The sequence below is a fragment of the Balaenoptera ricei genome, chromosome 2 (assembly GCF_028023285.1).
Source record: "Balaenoptera ricei isolate mBalRic1 chromosome 2, mBalRic1.hap2, whole genome shotgun sequence".
In the NCBI taxonomy this organism is placed as follows: Eukaryota; Metazoa; Chordata; class Mammalia; order Artiodactyla; family Balaenopteridae; genus Balaenoptera; species Balaenoptera ricei.
This window is the reverse complement of record NC_082640.1, coordinates 187476117-187492632: the sequence shown is the minus strand read 5'-3', so window position 1 is coordinate 187492632 and position 16516 is coordinate 187476117. Positions and strand designations below refer to the sequence as shown.

General features: G+C 63.3%; 1 protein-coding gene across 1 annotated transcript; it reads right to left on the bottom strand.

The window, feature by feature from the left end:
• Positions 1-1998: 1998 nt before the first annotated feature.
• CLBA1 (clathrin binding box of aftiphilin containing 1) lies at positions 1999-9752 on the bottom strand. Its single transcript, XM_059915250.1, has 8 exons — positions 9715-9752; positions 9056-9420; positions 8756-8943; positions 7663-8442; positions 6389-6534; positions 4765-4894; positions 3664-3768; positions 1999-2762 (listed from the first exon to the last, which is right to left on the bottom strand). Exons 1-8 carry the CDS (start codon positions 9750-9752, stop codon positions 2598-2600), a joined length of 1917 nt encoding a protein of 638 aa, XP_059771233.1. The 3' UTR covers positions 1999-2597.
• Positions 9753-16516: the final 6764 nt, after the last annotated feature.

The window sequence follows — 16516 nt, the reverse complement described above, 5'->3', positions numbered from 1 at the left end:
CAGGGCCCGATGTCCCGGGAGCACGTGGAGGGAGGGGAAGTGGGGTTTCGTGGAGGGAGGCAGCAGCCAGCCCTCGAAAGGAAAGACTGCGGAGGGGTTCCCAGCCCTGAGGACAGTTCAAGGTACAAGCCTTGGCCAGTGGCAGGTCCTCACACTGAAACTTCTGAACCGTCGCTAATAAACATACATCGAGTTATCTTTATGGACAGTAAGTGATATGAGATAATCATCACATGAGAAGGTGATTAAAAAGCTCGTAGGCAATGCAGGTTGAAGTACTGAGATGTGTCAGGCAGTGATGGATCCCAGTTCGGTTACTTTTCTGGAGTTTGTGAATTCCAGTCTAAGCACTGCTTGCGTTGCTTCCCTCCATATTTTGATGTTGTATTTTCCTCGTCATTCATTTTTAGAATAAACGTTGTCACGTGTCCTCCTGGCTGTCTGTTGCTTCCTCCCCCATGTGGCTGGTTCCTGGGCTGGCAGACTCCAACACTGGGTCCCTGGGCATCTCTCGGCTTCCGTCTGTGTGGTCACTCAGGACCCCTTCCCTAGCGTGGAGGCATCAGGGAAGCCAGGCTCCTTTTTACACAATGGCCAAGGTCTCTCCAGGCCTGTGTCTCTGAACCCAGCTCTGTGACGCTGATTGAGACTTGGTGGCAGAAACCCCAGAGTGCCCGCCAGAGGGGCTTTCTCTCTGCTCTCCGACCCCCACTTCTGCGAGAGCTGCCTCTGCTCGGGGGGATTTCTTGCAGCTCTCCCCCTCACGCCTGGGCTGGAGGATGGGCCCAGACCTGCCCGCCGCTGGGGCTCGGGACTGGACTCTGCTGGCCCAGCGTGGAGCTGAAAGTCTCCTCGCTCGCCGCTGGGGTGATGAGAGCGGCTGTGGGCCTCTTCTGTTGCCTAATTTCAGTAAGTATTTTAGACTTCTTTGTAGTCTTAACCGTGTTTATTTTCAACCACGGTTTGGTAGCTGATTGATTGGGCTTGTTCTGCTCAGGGTGTGAGTGACCGCCTCCTACACCCTGTACGTCTGAATCAGGTGACCAGTCAGCACTTAACCGTGTGCCAGCCTGTCTCTCCCAATTCAAGAAGCCCCCTCCTCAAGCACATGGGCTGGACATGAGGACACAGAATCAGAGGCAGACTTGATGTCTGATTAGACGGGGAGTGAGGGGGAGGGGAGCAGTGGTTTCTGGCTTGAGGAGCTGGGTGGGTGGCGGAAGAGCAGAGCGGGGTCGGGGAAGAGTTCGGATTTGGGGCCTGTGGAGTCTGGGACTCCCGTGAGGAGAAGCTGGAGACCCAGCTGGACGCTGGGCCGGCGAGGGGAGGGGAGAGCTCGGCTTGCAGCCAGGGGGCAGGGAGGGCAGCTGTGAGGACAGTAAAATGACAGCATCTGAGTTTGAATCTCTGGGGGGGGAGGCAGAATGGCATATTTTGGGTTGTCACGTCTAACTTTAACCAAAGGCTGGGAAATGATGGCACGGCCCAGGTGATCTCTGCCGGTGGGGTCCTGGGAGACCCCAGAGTGGATGCTCGCCTTTGACGGAAGCAGCATGGCAGAAAGCAGTTTCCAAATTCCCACCTCTTTCTGGCTGAAAATGGAAATTAGGCAGATTTCCCAAACATACAGCCCCCCAAAATCTGTTACCTCTTAACAAAGGCTCAGATCCACAGGTGGTCTGTGGAGTGGCCGAGGGTGCTGGGGTGCAGGTGACAGCCAGCCGCCTCCTTCTCCCATGTGACAGGTGACATCTGCTGGTCACTGTGACCCCACTTGGCCTCTGTCTGGGTCTGACACCTCCATCGATGGAGCTGGCGTCTGAGGCTGCCCCCGGCTGTGGTCTCCCAGACTCGACAGTGGCCTTGGAGGGACAGTGACGCCGGGGGCCTGCTGTGCGTGTGCCAGGCCCCGCCAGTCTTCAATCCCCAGACCTCCCTGAGGCACTGGAAGGGCTGCCTGCCAGGGTTTCCAGCACCAGTCCCCACAGAGCCGGTGATTCAGCAAGAACACAGCTTGTCCAGGCTGTTGTTATTTAATAAAATTTTACAAAAGTCAGTGCCAACTGCTGGGCTCTGCGGTCATAAGAGGTTCCCTCAGCTGAATCCTGCCGGCAGGCAGACATCACCACTGGGTAGGCACCCAGGCACCGGGCAGGCGAGCACACTTGCTTTGCGGAAACAGCATCTACCCTTGCGAGTGCCCTGCCACGTGGACACCCAGGCCAGGGGCCAGTGTGGCAGCAACGCACGCAGGGCCTCCTGGGTCCCTGAACGGCTGCTCCCGGTGACAGACAGTTCCAGCCACGTGCGAAGCCACCCTGGGGTCCCAGGCAGCCAGGCCTGGGGTCCCGCACAGGTGCCCCCAGCGGCTGGCAACACCTTCCCGGGGGAGGGTCCCTGGAGCCAGGCTGGGGTGGGGCTCCTGGGGACCCGGGTGCCCCCTTCCTGGTGACTGGCTCTGCCGAGGGACACACCCCCCATCAAAGCGTCAGCCCTGATATGGACCACCCCTCCACCAAATAGCTCTGGTTTCCAGTACCAAACCAAACCGGTAAGAAACCGTAAAATCCCTCATCAAGACACAAAGTCCTCCCGCTTTAGCAAACGTCACTGTTAAACAATGTCATCTTTAGGTTACGAGGAGTGAAAATCTTCTTTTTCCTTGGAATTGTGATGTATTGCCCATTTCCGCGTACGGGGGTCTTGAGGAAGAGGCTGTATGTGATCAGCCTGCCCTGTCTGCCGCCCGGCGTCCCTGAGAGCTGGCAAGAGAGGAGGGACAGGTCGGGGAGAGCACACGCGCCCCCAGAGACGCCCCCGGCCGCCTGCGCCTGCCCTGGGCCCCCGGCCCGTCTCTGGGCCCTTCCCCTCATCTTGCGCCCCTCCCCACGCGCTGCCACCACAGAGACGCGCGGGGACAGAAGCCACAGCTTCTCCCGGAGCAAACTGGACTTCGCCGTGAGCAGGGCCCGCTCTGCCCTAGGGCCGTGTCGGCCTCCTGTCCTCCTCCCACCCGGCCGGTGGCCCCAGGGACATTCCCAACGAACGGCTGCTGTGGCCGCGGGCCCCGCAGGGGCTGCCCGGGGTGGGGGTGGGGTGCTTGCTGGGGACGTTTCTGTCTTGCTGCTCTAAGACGGCCCCAGGCACGTGCCTCTAGAAGGTTCCGCCTCCTGCCCCGCGGTTTCGCAGAGCAGAGGGGTGGCCCCTGTGCCCGTCTCCCGCCAGCCGGGCGGCGCCAACTCACACCGGAGCCCCCTCCCTCCACGCCCTCCTGCCGCCCCAGCTCCGGATCAGGCCCTTGGCCTCAGCGCCCCCTGCGTGGCACCCCGCACTCCACGCTGTGCCATCCCGCCTTCTCCCTGGGGGCGGGGGGCGCGCAGAGCCAGCTCCACATCCGGGCAGCACGGGGTCCTGGGGCGCGGGGGTGGGGACGCGCCCCGCGGGAGCTGGGCTGCTTACGGCGCACCCCTCCCAACACGTGGTCCCAGGGTGGGCGGGAGACCCCGTTCCCGGAAGAGGCTTTTCCTCCAGAGGGGCTGCAGGACGGAGGCCGCCTGCCTTCCTCCTGCCTGCCGCCTCTCTGACTCTCACGAGCCCATGAGAGTTAAAGGATCGAAGCGACTGGAACCCGAGACCCAGGCCCCAGGCGTCCCGGGCGCTCACCTTGGTCTGGATCAGGGCTGTGCAGCGGTGCAGGCGGAAGCCGAGCTCTTCGGGCTCGTGGAGGCCAGGGTCTCCCAGAGTGCGGCCCGGGCCCTCCGAAAGGCTCTGAGGAAGTAAACCAGTGTCAGTAGAGGGAAGGAAGATTAAAAGGTCGTTTTCTCCCGTTTTCCTTTTTTCACCTGGGCCCCGCGGCACGTCTCCCTGGAAAATGGCAACGTGGCCCCGACTCGGGCTCCGCTGGGGGCTGCCAGCCGCCCACCCCGGCTCACGCGGCCCTCCGGCCAAGGACCGCGGTGCCCTTCTCAGCCGAGGTCCTCGCCGCCTCTCCTCCCCCGTCCCCCCACTGTCTCCCTCCCGCAGAGACTCACCAGCCGGGTCACTCTCCAGCCCCGCAGGCCCCCTCCAGGCCAGTATGGCCACTGCCACCATTCCTGTGCCCCCGTGTTCACCGGGGCCTGCCTGCCAGCCCCTTCTGTGTTTTCCACTTTTGAAAATTTCCATAATACTTAAAAAATGGAAAAAGATCTTTGCCAACTTGGTGCCTGAAAGACGACCATCCTTACAATTTGCGTTTCTTTGATGACTCATGAGCCCTATGGCGTGTAAGTGGCTGTGAGTTGGGTCTCAGTGAGACACGTGGCCTCTGGCCGTGGCCTTCCCGAGCGCGTCCCCGGCCACCGCTCTGCTCCGGCTTGGCTGGCGGTGGACCCCACACCTCCCCTGCACCCCCCGCCTGCGGCCCTCACAGTGAGCCGGCCCCGCCGGAGCCCCAGCCCCCAAGCCCACCGCCTCCAGTAGCACCTGTGGCGTGTCTGCGCCCTGCGGCCCCCAGCGGAGTGCGCCGCTACATCACCGCGCTGCCAGGGCACCTCCTTCACCAGGCGCCGAGGGCAGGGCTGCGCCTGACGGCCCGTCGAGGAGCTGCCGGAGCCAGACGAGGGCGCCCTGGCTCGCCCTTCCCGCCTTCTGAGACGGCAGCGTCCCGGCTGCAGGTGCGCGCCCGACCCCTGCCCCGTCCAGGAGCGGCGCACAGCGTGGCTGGCAGAGATGCTCAAGGTCCAGCCGGCCCCCAGGAGCCCACCTCCACCCAGGTCATTTCACCTTCTGAGCAGCGTCTATTCCGAGAACAAGAAGGAAGTTTTCCCGGCAACGGGACTCGCTCCAGAGGCATCGGGAAGTCATCACGGTCCTGGTGTTCTGAAGAGCTCTCCAGAGTTTTCTGGATTCAGAACTGGAAAAGAGCGGCATTAATTACAAACTAGCCCAGAAGGCCTTCAGAAGGGAGGCAAAGAGGGCACCTGACCCTTCAGAACTCTGACAACAGAGCCCCGGCTTCTCACCACTTTGTTCGTTTACTCAAGCATCTACTGTCCTGCAAGTGCCCAGCACTGCCCCCTCCTCCCGGCTTTATTTCTCTCCACAGAGCACAGCCCTGGCCTGAATGACCAATTTCACCATCCCGTGTCTCCTCCGAGGGCAGAAGCTCTGGGAGGCCAGATATTCCGCAGTCTTGTTTCCTGATGATCTCAGGTGCCTAGAACCATGCCAGGTACCACAGAGATGTCCAGAAACTGAGAGGAGCAGATGCCCAGAGGGATAAACACGAGTGTGAGCCGCAGCCCCGCCCTGCTGTTCAGCCTGGCCTCCAGGAGAGGAGGCGTGGCAGGCGGGCAAATGGCTACAGGGAGACGGACTCGCCAAGTGCCGAGTCGCTTCCAGACCACCCCAGAGTAACCCTGACCCTCTGTGTCACCACAGCGTCCAGCCCGGCCCGGTCCCGACACTCAGGACCACCTGTGCCTGCGGGTGCCCCAGGATCACACGGCCCGCCTTCTGCCCTGGACCACGACCTGGGGAAGCAGCATGCCCAGAGGGCACACCAGCCACCTGGGCTGTCCTGGTCATCCAGGCTCTGGCTTCTGTCCCCAGGCCTCTGCTGGGGTGGGGGGAGAGTGCTCTGGGCAGGCGCTGGCTGGGACCCCAGCTCGGACCCCCGCCAGAGCCTAGGAGAGCCCACCTGCAGAGCTGTCTGACAAAGTCTCCGCCTCCCGCCTGCCCGGCAGCGCGCAGGGACCAGGGAAGTCAGCCCCCACACACCTCCACCTCCTCCCTCTGCGGCCTGGGTCCAGCAGGTCCCAGCCTGCTCAGCCGCTATTTTATCCACGCGAGCTAAACTGGTTTTTCACTCAGTGCTCAGTGAAAGGGTGTCTTAGAAAATGGCCATCCACAAACAAGTGCCTTTGCCATCTCCCTTAGGGACCTTGCCCTGGGAGTGTCAGCCTTGCTGGCAGCCCCAGGAGCAGCGGTGGGCTGACCCTGTGGTGGGCCTAGAATGTCTCCAGGGCGCTGGGGTGTCTCCAGGGTACTAGGGGGTCACTCGGTCCAGTCCCCCAGGAGCCCCTGTGCCCGCCACCCAAGCCCACTGGTCCCTCCCTCACCCCCAGCACTCTCACCAAGACCCGAGGAGCTGGCACTCCCTGGCCCACTTTGCTCCGGGTGAGCTGGTGGGGGGCGAGGGGGGGGCTGGACATGGTTCCAAAAGGAGGAGCCGCTGCACCTGTGCCACCCGGTCCTTCGACCCTTGGACCACAGGTGGCGGAACCTCGGGAGGGACAAAGCTCTCTATAGAGGTAAAAACGGAAGACCCCACGCGTCCACCATATCAACCAAAGGCATAAATGCGGAGCTGCCAGAAGAAATGTGAGTACCAATTCAAGTTCATTACCACAGTTTATGCACAGATTCAAGGCCAAGTTTTTCTTCATTGCTTGTTTCTAAGAAATGGTCGAAGGTGGAAACATCTTCAGTTGCCTGTGGGACTGGTACTTCTTGAAAAGCGAACCTAAAAATCTTCTCATAGTTGACAATAGGCTGAAAAAGAAGAATTAGGAGAAATACACACATCATGTCACCTTATTCCAAATTTATAATTTTGGTACAAATGAAATTTGTAAATGATTATATACCGTTACTGCTACTAAAACATGACATGTTTGTTCTTAAAAATCACTGCACTGTGCATCGTGCAGTGGAAATCAGTGTGTGTGGAAAAGTGTGATTAGGGGACAATAGTCATAAACTTCATCAGTGGCACATGGAAAAAAGATATGCACACAATAAAAATATGAGCACTGTTTCCCACGTGTTAATTGGTTGAGAAATCCATTCCTATTACAATAAACATGGCCCTTCCTGGAAAAGAGGTTTGCAGGTTGTGAATTAGTGTGAAGTGCTGGAAGGTGGGTTGTCTGACGTCAGGGTGGGTGTTGGTAGACCGAGGTGGCTGGGAGAGGTGGGCGTGTGCGTGGTGTATATTCACATGGGCCTCAGTTCAGCAGGTGTGGTTTTCTGCATTCACCTGGGGTTTCCTGCAAAGTTCACATTATGCTTCAATTGTTCCCGAAAGAATAATCGCATTGGAAGACAGTCCTGTCTTCAAAACAAGCATTAAAGCAGAGCTAACTGTACGAAGACTGGATCTTGTCAGAGGTCCTGGTTTAGAAAACAAACGGTCCATCCTTAGAACCAGCACATCGTCTCCTCCCTTGTCTGTCTCACTTTTGGTGTTCGGGGGAAACCGTTTGGGAAGAGAAGGCAGAGAAAGAGGAGGCTGAGAGGAAGCCACACTGAAGGGAAACCCTGGAGGTCAGGGCAGGAAGGGTGGGCGGAGCAAGGGGGCGAGTCCTGGGCTCTCCAGGCCACCTCCAGTGCCCGGTCAGTGCACGCACACTGAAATGTGACTCTTGGTGAGGTTTTCTAAATAAGTAGATTGACAACTCAGACGAAATGCTCTTTCACCCCATGCCCTAAACTGGGGCCAGGAAAACACAGCCTGGTTGATGGAGAGTGGGCAGACGCTCCCCTCAGGAAGGTGGAGGGAAAGGAAGGCGGGGGTGGGATGAAGACCCGGAGAGAAGCAGACCCCCTCCCTGGCCAGCCCACCAAAACATAGGAGACACTTCCTGTGCAACATGGCAAAGACGAGTACTTTAGAAGTACCTCAGAAGGTGTGATGGCGCTGGTTCCTGTCACCCCAGGTCCACCCTGGTGAGATTGGCGAGAACCACGCTCCTCCTGGGCAGAAATGGTTCTCGGCGGCTGAGGTTCTGTGGGCCTCTCCGGGAGCTCAAAGGACTGAGAGAATTGTTCAGACCTGGCTGAGGATTCCCGAAAGCCTTCAAACTCCCCCCAGGCACCGCTGTGTTCCCCTAGGTCTGGACCACTGGCGGAGGCAGACAAGCCCTCTCCGCTGCGCCCAGAGATCCTGGCTTCCCCATCGCCATCCGGCGGGGGAAGGAGGGAGCGGGGACTCGCCCACTCGACAGCGTCACCGCTCTGTCTCCCAGGTGCCGAGCCTGCACCGCTGTCTTTAGAAACCCGGCAGAAGGAAACCCCGCCTGCTTGCTCTGCGAGGTCACTCAGAAACGCGCAGCGAGGGGGCATGTGGCCAGGTGCTCCCCCCAGCTCCCGCTGGCCTTGCATGTTGGTGCCGCCAAGCCCGCATAGACGCGATGGGAAGATGTTCAGGAGACATGCACACTGCTGGGCGCGAGCTGCCCGGGGCTGGACAGGGCCCGAGGGGGTTGCCTGCTCGCCCACTGCCCAGCAGCTGCCGGCGGCTCCCTCGGGAGTACGGATGGCCTGGTGTGGGTCCACTGTCGCTGTGGAACGGACACAGACCGCATACACAGCCTGGTCACCCAGGGAAAAGTGACCGGAGCTGCTGCCCGGCTTCTTCCTCCACGCGTCTGGGCGAACGGTCCAGCACAGGGGCGTGTCCTAGAGACCAACCAGGTGCTGGGGGTCAGCACTGCCTGGGAGGGTGGACGAACTGCGGGGTCCTGCCTCGGCCGCGGTGGGCAGGGGTCTGCGAGGCCCAGTCTGGCAGAGCCGGGGAGAGTCCGGGCGCCCGCGGGAGGGCGGCGCCCGGGGGTCCCCGAGAGTTGGGTCGGGGGCTCGGGTAGTCCCCTCGCGGGGCGGGCGGGGGTCCGAGGCGGCCGCTGAGGACCACGATCGGGCCTGGCCTACGGCTCCCGAGGGGCGGACTTGGGGCGCGCTGGGGCCCCGGCGTCGGGCTCGGGCCCGCACCCACCTCGGCCACGTCTCCGCCTCCGCCCGCGGACGCAGCAGGCTGCCGGGGGTCTCCTCGGCCTGCGCCGGAAAGTTGCCCGGCAACGACGCGCGACTGTGCAGCTTCCGTCGTCTGCCGCCCTGGCGTCAGTGCGCCGGCGCCGCGCGGGGCGTGGCAGCGCCAGGCCCCGCCCCCGCGCCGGCGAAGTTCTGTGTGCGGAGGGAACGGACTGGCCTGCTGGGACCCGTCACCGCCGCGCCTCTCAGCCGCCGCGCGGAGAGGCTCTGGTTAATTAGACGACTCCTCGTGCTGCCACCCAACGTGGAGCGGGCGCCCTACACTCCCCGCGGCCGGGAGTGAGCAGGCGCGTGCTGCCGCCAACGTCCTTCCCTCCCACCCCGGCGGCCAGCTGCAGCCCTCCGACCCGGGCCGCCCTGGATGCCCTCTCGTGCCCCTGCCCCGCCGCAGTGGGGATGTCTGTAGCTGTGCCATCTGTCTTGCCAAATCCTGAATCCCCAGAAGCTAGTACTTCCAAGCGTGGGTCTCCTGGCAGGCAGGAGCCGGGGCGCGACCCCGTCCCTCTCGGGTCCCATGTAGTGCCCTGATTCTCGGCCTGGTCACCAGCCAGCCCCAAGGCAGAGCAGGGCCAGTCTGGGCCATGGACCACCAGCCCCTCCTGCTGCCACCTGCCCCAGGACAAGGGTCACTCATGGGCTAGCCCTGCCCTCCTGCTAGCTCCCTTCCCAGGCGCTCCAGGCCTTTCCCCATCTGCCTAAATCAGCCCTCCACAGATGCGGCCGTCAGGCCCCGGCTGAAGCCCTGATCCATATGCGGTCTCCCAGTCTACCTCCATGCTCAGATTTCTCCACCCTGGGACCTCCTGGGGATCTCCCTGGGCCCTGTCCGGTTTGCATGAATCACCTGCTCTCTTAATGGTCCTTCACAGCTAAGCTACCGAAAATTTCAATTTTAAAAATTACCAGATGAGATCGTTCTCTGAACCCTGGACCGTAGCCATCTGCCCCGTCCCCTGCTTCCCGAGGGGCACAACGGCCAGCAATGCAGTGTTGGAGCAATGCAGTCAGACTGCCCAGTGCTGGGCAGACACCGGGGTGACCCTGCAGGAAGGTGACCAGACACCGGCTCTCTCCTGCCTCGACGTCACCCAGGGAGAGCGGTCCCGTGCTGTCCACCCACTGCTCGGACCCCCTCATCCACTGTCCTTGCCATCCTTACAGTCCAGGGGCTGGAAAGGGGTAGGAGGGGTGTTGTCCTCGTGTCCCGGTGAGGAAACTGACGCCCAGGCACGAAGACCTGAGTAAGAAGTGTTGCTGGGGCTGGAGCCGGCTCTCCAGACCCTCGGCAGCTCCCCACGCGCTGTCTGGACCTCAGTGAAGAGTGAGGATGGCACTGTGACCCTCAGGGGACAGAATGAGGTGACCCAACAAGACACAGGCCCGCGGGTGGGTTGCTCTGCGTTATGTGGTGTGGTAGCTGAGTAAAGCCTCCTGCAGGAGCCCCTGCTGATCCCCAGAACCTGTGAATTTGATGTCTTACAAGGCAGAAGGGACTCTACAGACATGATCAAGTTACGCCTCTCACGATGGGAAGAGGGTCCCGGGTTACGCCGTTGAATTCGATGTAATCCCAAGGGTCCTTACAAGAGGGAGGAGGGAGGGTCAGAGTCTGAGAGAGAATATGGCAGGACGGAAGCAGAGGTCAGAGTGATGCAGGGCCACCAACCAAGGAGCGCAGGTGGCCTCAGAAGCTGAAGAAGGCCAGGACATGGATCTGCCCTGAAACAGATCCCCGGGAGGAATGCAGCCCTGCCGACACCCGGAACTGTAAGGGAATAAATGAGAGTTGGTTTAAGCCACTGCCTCTGCGTGTGTGTGTGTGTGTGTGTGTGTGTGTGTGTGTGTGTGAGTGTGGTTACACCTGGCTGACCCCTGGCTACCCCTCTAAGGAGGTGCTGCCTTGGGGGAGCCAAGACTCAGAGGAGGCAGCAGAGGTGACCCCGACATTGGGTGCCGTGCCCTGGACGCAGGAGTGGGTGGGGGAAGCCCAAGGAGCTGACAGGTGGCCCCTGGCTCCTCAGGCCGGCATCTGGGGGCTCTGGGCATGACGTGGGCAGAAGCCGAGGGCCAGGCCTCCAGGCGGGTGGGCAGGGCAGGCAGCTGTTGAAGTTTAAAAGGCTTCACGTGCTGGGGGAGACTGGCCAGAGGGGGCAGGTACCCATTAAAGTGGGGGCACAGGGCACACAAGCCACGACTCCCCGAGGTGCTGTGCGGGGTGGGCACAGTGTGGTCAGGAGAAAGAGCCCATGTGGCCCTCCCAGGCTGCTCCTCTCTCGACACCTCGGTCCAGCCCTGAGCCCCTGAGCCCCTGAGCCCCAGCCCTGCGGAACGGCGGTGGGGGCAGCTTCTCCTCTGCCATTGCCCAGCCGAGCCTCCCTTGACACAGCCTCAGGAAGAAGGGGCCGGCTGCCACTCCGCCTGGAGCCCCGCAGTATCCTAGCAACTGTGCACATCGCCTGGTGAGCCATGGGGAGGGGTCACCCGCTCCAGGAAGCACCTAGCTTTCCGCTCCTCAGCCCCAAGTCCTTAGGGTGAGTCCCCAGGCCTGGAGTGGGCACTCAGCTTGGGGGAGAGTGAGGCAGTGAGAGGCCGGGGGCCAGCGGACGTGGAGCCCTTCCCCCCGCCTCTGTGCAGAGGACTGGGTGCGAGGGCAGATGGCAGTGGAGGACGTCCCAGGTGCCCCCAGCACCCTGGTGTGCCCCTCCAGCTGGGCTGGGCTAGGGCAGGGACAGTGGCAGAGCTATTTTTGCTTATGCTGCCGCGGCTGCTGCAAGGAGGCATCAATCATTGATGCTCTGGGCATCCCTGCCTGCCCGGAGTGGCACGGAGAGCAGCCGGCCAGGAGGGTGGGGCAGGCCTGGGGCTCTGCTGAGGAGCTGGGGCCCAAGGAGCTACGGCCGCCGGCAGCCCTGGCTCCTCACGCTGTCCCCACCAGTGCACTGCACCGCCAGCCCCAGCACCTGGGTACCCAGCCTGAGACCCGCGATCAGCGGGCCGGGCCAGGGCTGGGGTGTGGCGCCAGCCTCCCTGGCACGGTGGTCCTAGGGAGGAGGTTGAGCAAGTGCGGGCCAGCAGGAGAGAGCGCGGGCCGCTCACAGCCCCTACAGGCTGCCCCCCGCAGGGGTGACCCTCAGAAACGGTGCGGGGCCTCGTGTGTGCCAAGGGTGGCTGTGAGTCAGCCCGCGTCTCCATGCTTCTTGAGGGGCAGCTATTCCTGAGCCATGCCAGCTGCTGTGGCCTCCGCCAGCGGGGCGTCTGTCCCCAGAGGGGGACCTCAGGACGGGGCTGGAGCGGAGCGTGACGGCAGGAGCTCCTGGCTGCGCAGGGCTCTGCGGCAGGCGCCTGGCCAGGCTTCGGCTGGGCGGTAGGGAGGGCAGGGGTTGGGCACAGATGGGCCTCACAGGTCCTACCCGGGCGGCCTTCTCCCCATCAGGCGCTGTGACCCCGGGGCCGGGCTGGGGTTCCAAGGCCCCCACGGGTTGGGGGAGGGATTGGTAGGAGGAGGCAGGGCCCAGCCTGGCTGGCCTGGGGGCAGACTCATGGGCAGTCTCAGTCTACACAGCTGCAGTCCGCCGTGTGTGGGGTATACTGCCGGAGGGACCACACCCTTCCGGAGATGAAATGGGCCTACAGGGCCCCAGGTGGTACGTGGGGGTGCGCACAGCGGGTGAGGCCAGCCCTCTGCCTCAGGGGAGACAGGAGAGGGGAAGGGGCAACCCCTTGGCTGGGGGTGGGGGGCGGTCCCTGCCTACCCTCATCCTGAGTCTGGGGCCCTGAGCCAGTGCCGAGTCAACTCCCTGGCCGCAGAGCGAGCTCGGCCCCAGCAGGAAACTGTAAGCCCACCCAACCCTCACCAAAGCCCGAAGGCAGGAGTGGCCCCAGGGAGGGTCCCTGCCTCAGCCTCCCCCAGGCCCTGGCTGGCCAGGATTCCCAGGGAGCCCCCAATTGCCCAGGGACTGTCCCCAGAGGGGCCAGTGGTGCCCGCCTCCACTCTCCCTCAGTGGCCACATGAGACCCCCTCCTCCTGGCCTCTGTTTAGGTGGGGCAGCCCCCTGGCCTCCCCACCCAAGGCGCCATCCTCCCCCTCCCCGCAGAGCTGACAGGAGCCACCACAGCCCTGTGTGCACCATGCTGGACAATCAGGATATGTCGCACAGGGTGAGGCCACTTCAGCTGAACGGGGGCCCAGGATCCACACGACTTATCCAAGTTCCCATGCCTAATAGGGCAGGGGGACAGAGAGCTTGTGCTCACTGCACAGACTGCCCCTTGTTCCCAGGCCCGCAAGGCCAGAGTCACACACACAGAGGACAGGCAGGCTGAGCCCCCCGACAGGCCCGAGCAGATGCCAGACACACCCAGGGACACATACAGCTGTCTCCCTGTGCCCACAAGTAACTGATTCCCATCCGGACAGAGCAGGCCAGGGTCTCGGGCCCCAGGGCAACGCTGCCTGGCCCGAGAGAAGACACCAGGGCAGGAGGGGTGAGACCCAAGCCCCAGTGTCCCCACCTAAAGGACAGGGCTGTGCCCCGTCACTCCATGGGCTCGAGAGACGGGAGGCTGCCAGGGCCTCTTCCCGGCAGTGATGTGTGTGTCTGTCTGACCGTCTGCTGGAAGGCCGCCCGGCTGCAGCCCAGCTAACGGGAACTGCGGGGCATGAGCCGTCCCGCTGGGCAGGCTCACCTGGGCCCTGCCGGCTGTGCGTATCCCTGAGTGAGCCCAGGAGTAAGTGGTGTGCTCTGTGTGTGCACCTGTGTGTGTCTGCATCCTGTTGTGCACAGCCCGGCACGTGGGCCTGAGTGGGTGCATGTGTATGAGCGTGTTCCCAAGCATTTGTGTGTGTGTGTGCGCGCGTGTGTGTGCCTGTCTCTGAGTGCATGCGGACATATCCAAGTAGACCTGTGTCTGTGTATTGGTGTCAGTGTGTGACATCTCATCTACAAGCGTTTGTGTGTCTGTGTCATGTGTGTGTCTATGTGTGTTTCTGTGTCTGTGTCAAGTCTGTGTGTCTGTGTGGTCCTCCTGTTTCAGCCTGGCCCCTTTCTGCCCCAGGAAAAGTTGTTTGTGTGTGTTTCATCTGTCCCAGCACCACCGGCACCATTCCAGGGCAGCCCCCAGGAATGTTGTGGCCCCGGCTCCTCACCCCCAACCCCTGCAGGACCCGCACTCCCCAAGGGGCCCTTCCTCAGGTCTACACCAGGCTGGGCCTCAGGTAACCCCCTACTTTCTCAGAAACAGAACTCTACCAGGCATCCCCACTCCCTGCCCACACCCCCCAGACGTGCCACCCGCTGAACGACACCCAAGCTGGAGCCCAGGGTGGCCCCTAAACCTCCCCAGTGGTCTTCCAAGTTCTCTCTGCCAGCTTCCAGAACATCCAGGACCCTCCTCCCTCATCACAATCCCGCCCTAGTCCAGCCCCCACCCTCTTGCGGGGCTCCTGACCTCCAGCACTGCGCCCCTAGGGACATCCCCCAGCCACCTGGTAGTCAGTCCTGCTGCCCCCTGCCCCCAACCCCACTGAGCCTAACTTTCAGCGGCGTGAACCAGCTTCGGCTCTCTTACTCCGTCCGTCCTCTGCACACACACTACTGCGTTGCTTCGGTCCAGAACGCTGTTCCCTACTCCTGAAGTCGGAGCTTAGACTGTCCGCCCGGAGCCTTCCAGGACCCCTCCCCACCCACCCCCACCGTGGCACCATGCTACCCCGCTGCGCACACCTCCAGACCGGGAGCCCCCAGGGCCGGGCTAGTGGGGGTCAGATCACATGCCGTGGCCCCCCTGGGCTCCCGCTGCCCCCACGCCCTCGCCCAGGGTGCCCCGCTCCCCAGCTTGTGACTGAAATGTCTTGTGTCCGGACTGGGAGGCAAGACTGCGGCGCGCAGGTCAAGTCCGGGAGTCTTGGCGCGGCGTCCGGGGACCCCTCCCTGGCAGGCGTCCAAAGTCAATCCTCAGGACTCCGTTGGGGCGCGGGGCGGGGCCCATCTAGCGGCGGGGCGGGCCTGCCGCGGAGCCTGTGCCGGTGATCAGACTGGAGGTGGGACGTTGGCTGGGTCGGGACTGAGAGGCGGGGCCTTAGGGGGCAGGGCCTGGGTCACGCCGGTTCCCGGCTGGACAGGGGCGTGGCGTGGCCACTAAGGGCGGGGCCTGGCGGGCAGCAGCCAATGGGCTGAATGAGGCCGGCGGCGCCGCCCGCGCTCGCTCCGCAGTGGCTGGGCTCGGGCTGGGCTGGCCGGGGCGGGGTCCTGGCGGTGGCGGGGTTGGGGGCGCGGGCTCCGCCCGCAGTCCGAGGTCTGCAGCCAGCGGCATCGCGGGGCTGCGGAGGCAGAGCGTTGCGCTCGCCCGACCCGCTGGCCGCCCGCGCGGCGGAGCCGGGATCTGCGACTGGACGCGACGGGCCGCCGCCGGCCAGCACCGCCCGGCCGCCAAGATGTGCGACTGCTTCCACATGGTGCTGCCCACCTGGCCCGGAGCCGCCGGCAGCGGTGCGCCTCCTCCCCGCCTGCAGCCCGCTCCCCTCGGGGCGGGTGGGCTCCGCGCGGGGCGCGCGCCGGGCGGGCCCTGGGGCGCGCAGTGCGGGGGGGCTGCGGCGCCGGCCGGGGTGGGGGTGCCTCCGGGACCGGCCCGCGGTCTCGAGCGCCTTTCTGCGCCTCGGGGGCTGCTCGGGTCTGTGCGTCCCTCCTCCTGCGTCTCGCCTCTTACCTGTCCCTGTCGCTCGGCCTCCCACCCCTCTCCATCCCTGCCGCTCACTTTGTTTCTCTGGGTCGCTGACTCGTCTCTACCGCTCTGTCACTCCTCGCCTCTCTCTCTGTCACTCACTGTCCTGTCTGTCTCTCCCTCTCTGTCAACTGTACCCCTGCTGTAGCCCTCGGGGACGTGTGCTGTCCCTAGAGGCAGCCGCCTTGGGAGGGCCGCACGTGTAAGTGGGGCATGACTGCCGTGGGTCACCAGGCGGTGGGAACCTGCCGCCAGGACTGCCCTCTGATCTGCTTTTGGGGAGAGCAGCCTGGCTGGACCAGGAGTTAGGGTTGTTGGCTTTGGTCCAGGACTGCTGGGCTGGGCTGGGCTGGGTCCAGCGTGCGCGGCTGTGTGCTGGCTCCCTGGCTAGGTGGTGGCTGAGGTCTGGGGCTTGGTGAGGGGCCTGAGTGGGGTCAGAGCTCAGGCCACAGGGTCCCCCAGTTCTGAGCAAGGGTAGGTGGGGCTTCCCCATGGGGCAGGACCCCCTCCCTCTGCACCTCTGGCCGCAGAATGAGAACCAGGTGCTCTGTCTGTCTGTCATCTGTCTGTCCCTGCACTGGGCCTGGCTCCAGGGCCTGGGTGTCTCAGCATCGTGGAGGGCAGGGACAGTCTTTCCAGCCCAGGGTCAGTAATGCCGCAGCCTGGCCACACCCAGGACACCTGGCCAGCTGCCGGCAAGGGGGGCTGGGGCCACACTGCATTAGCACAGGCGGAACCCCACTCCCTGGGGAAAGCAGAGATCGATGATGATGGCACTGCTGATGCAGAGGGGGTGGGGCTCCCCTTCAGCTGCAGCAGGAGCCCCCATGGTCCCTCCTGTTGCCCATTCATCTGGTTAGCACTGAAGCCCAGCTGACCTCCTGTTTCGGGCTCCCTTGCCCAGGTGGGAACCCAAGGCACCCCGATTCTCCCTGGACAGCCAACGGGAGAATGATGGGTCCCCAACCCCCTCCTCCTGACTGTG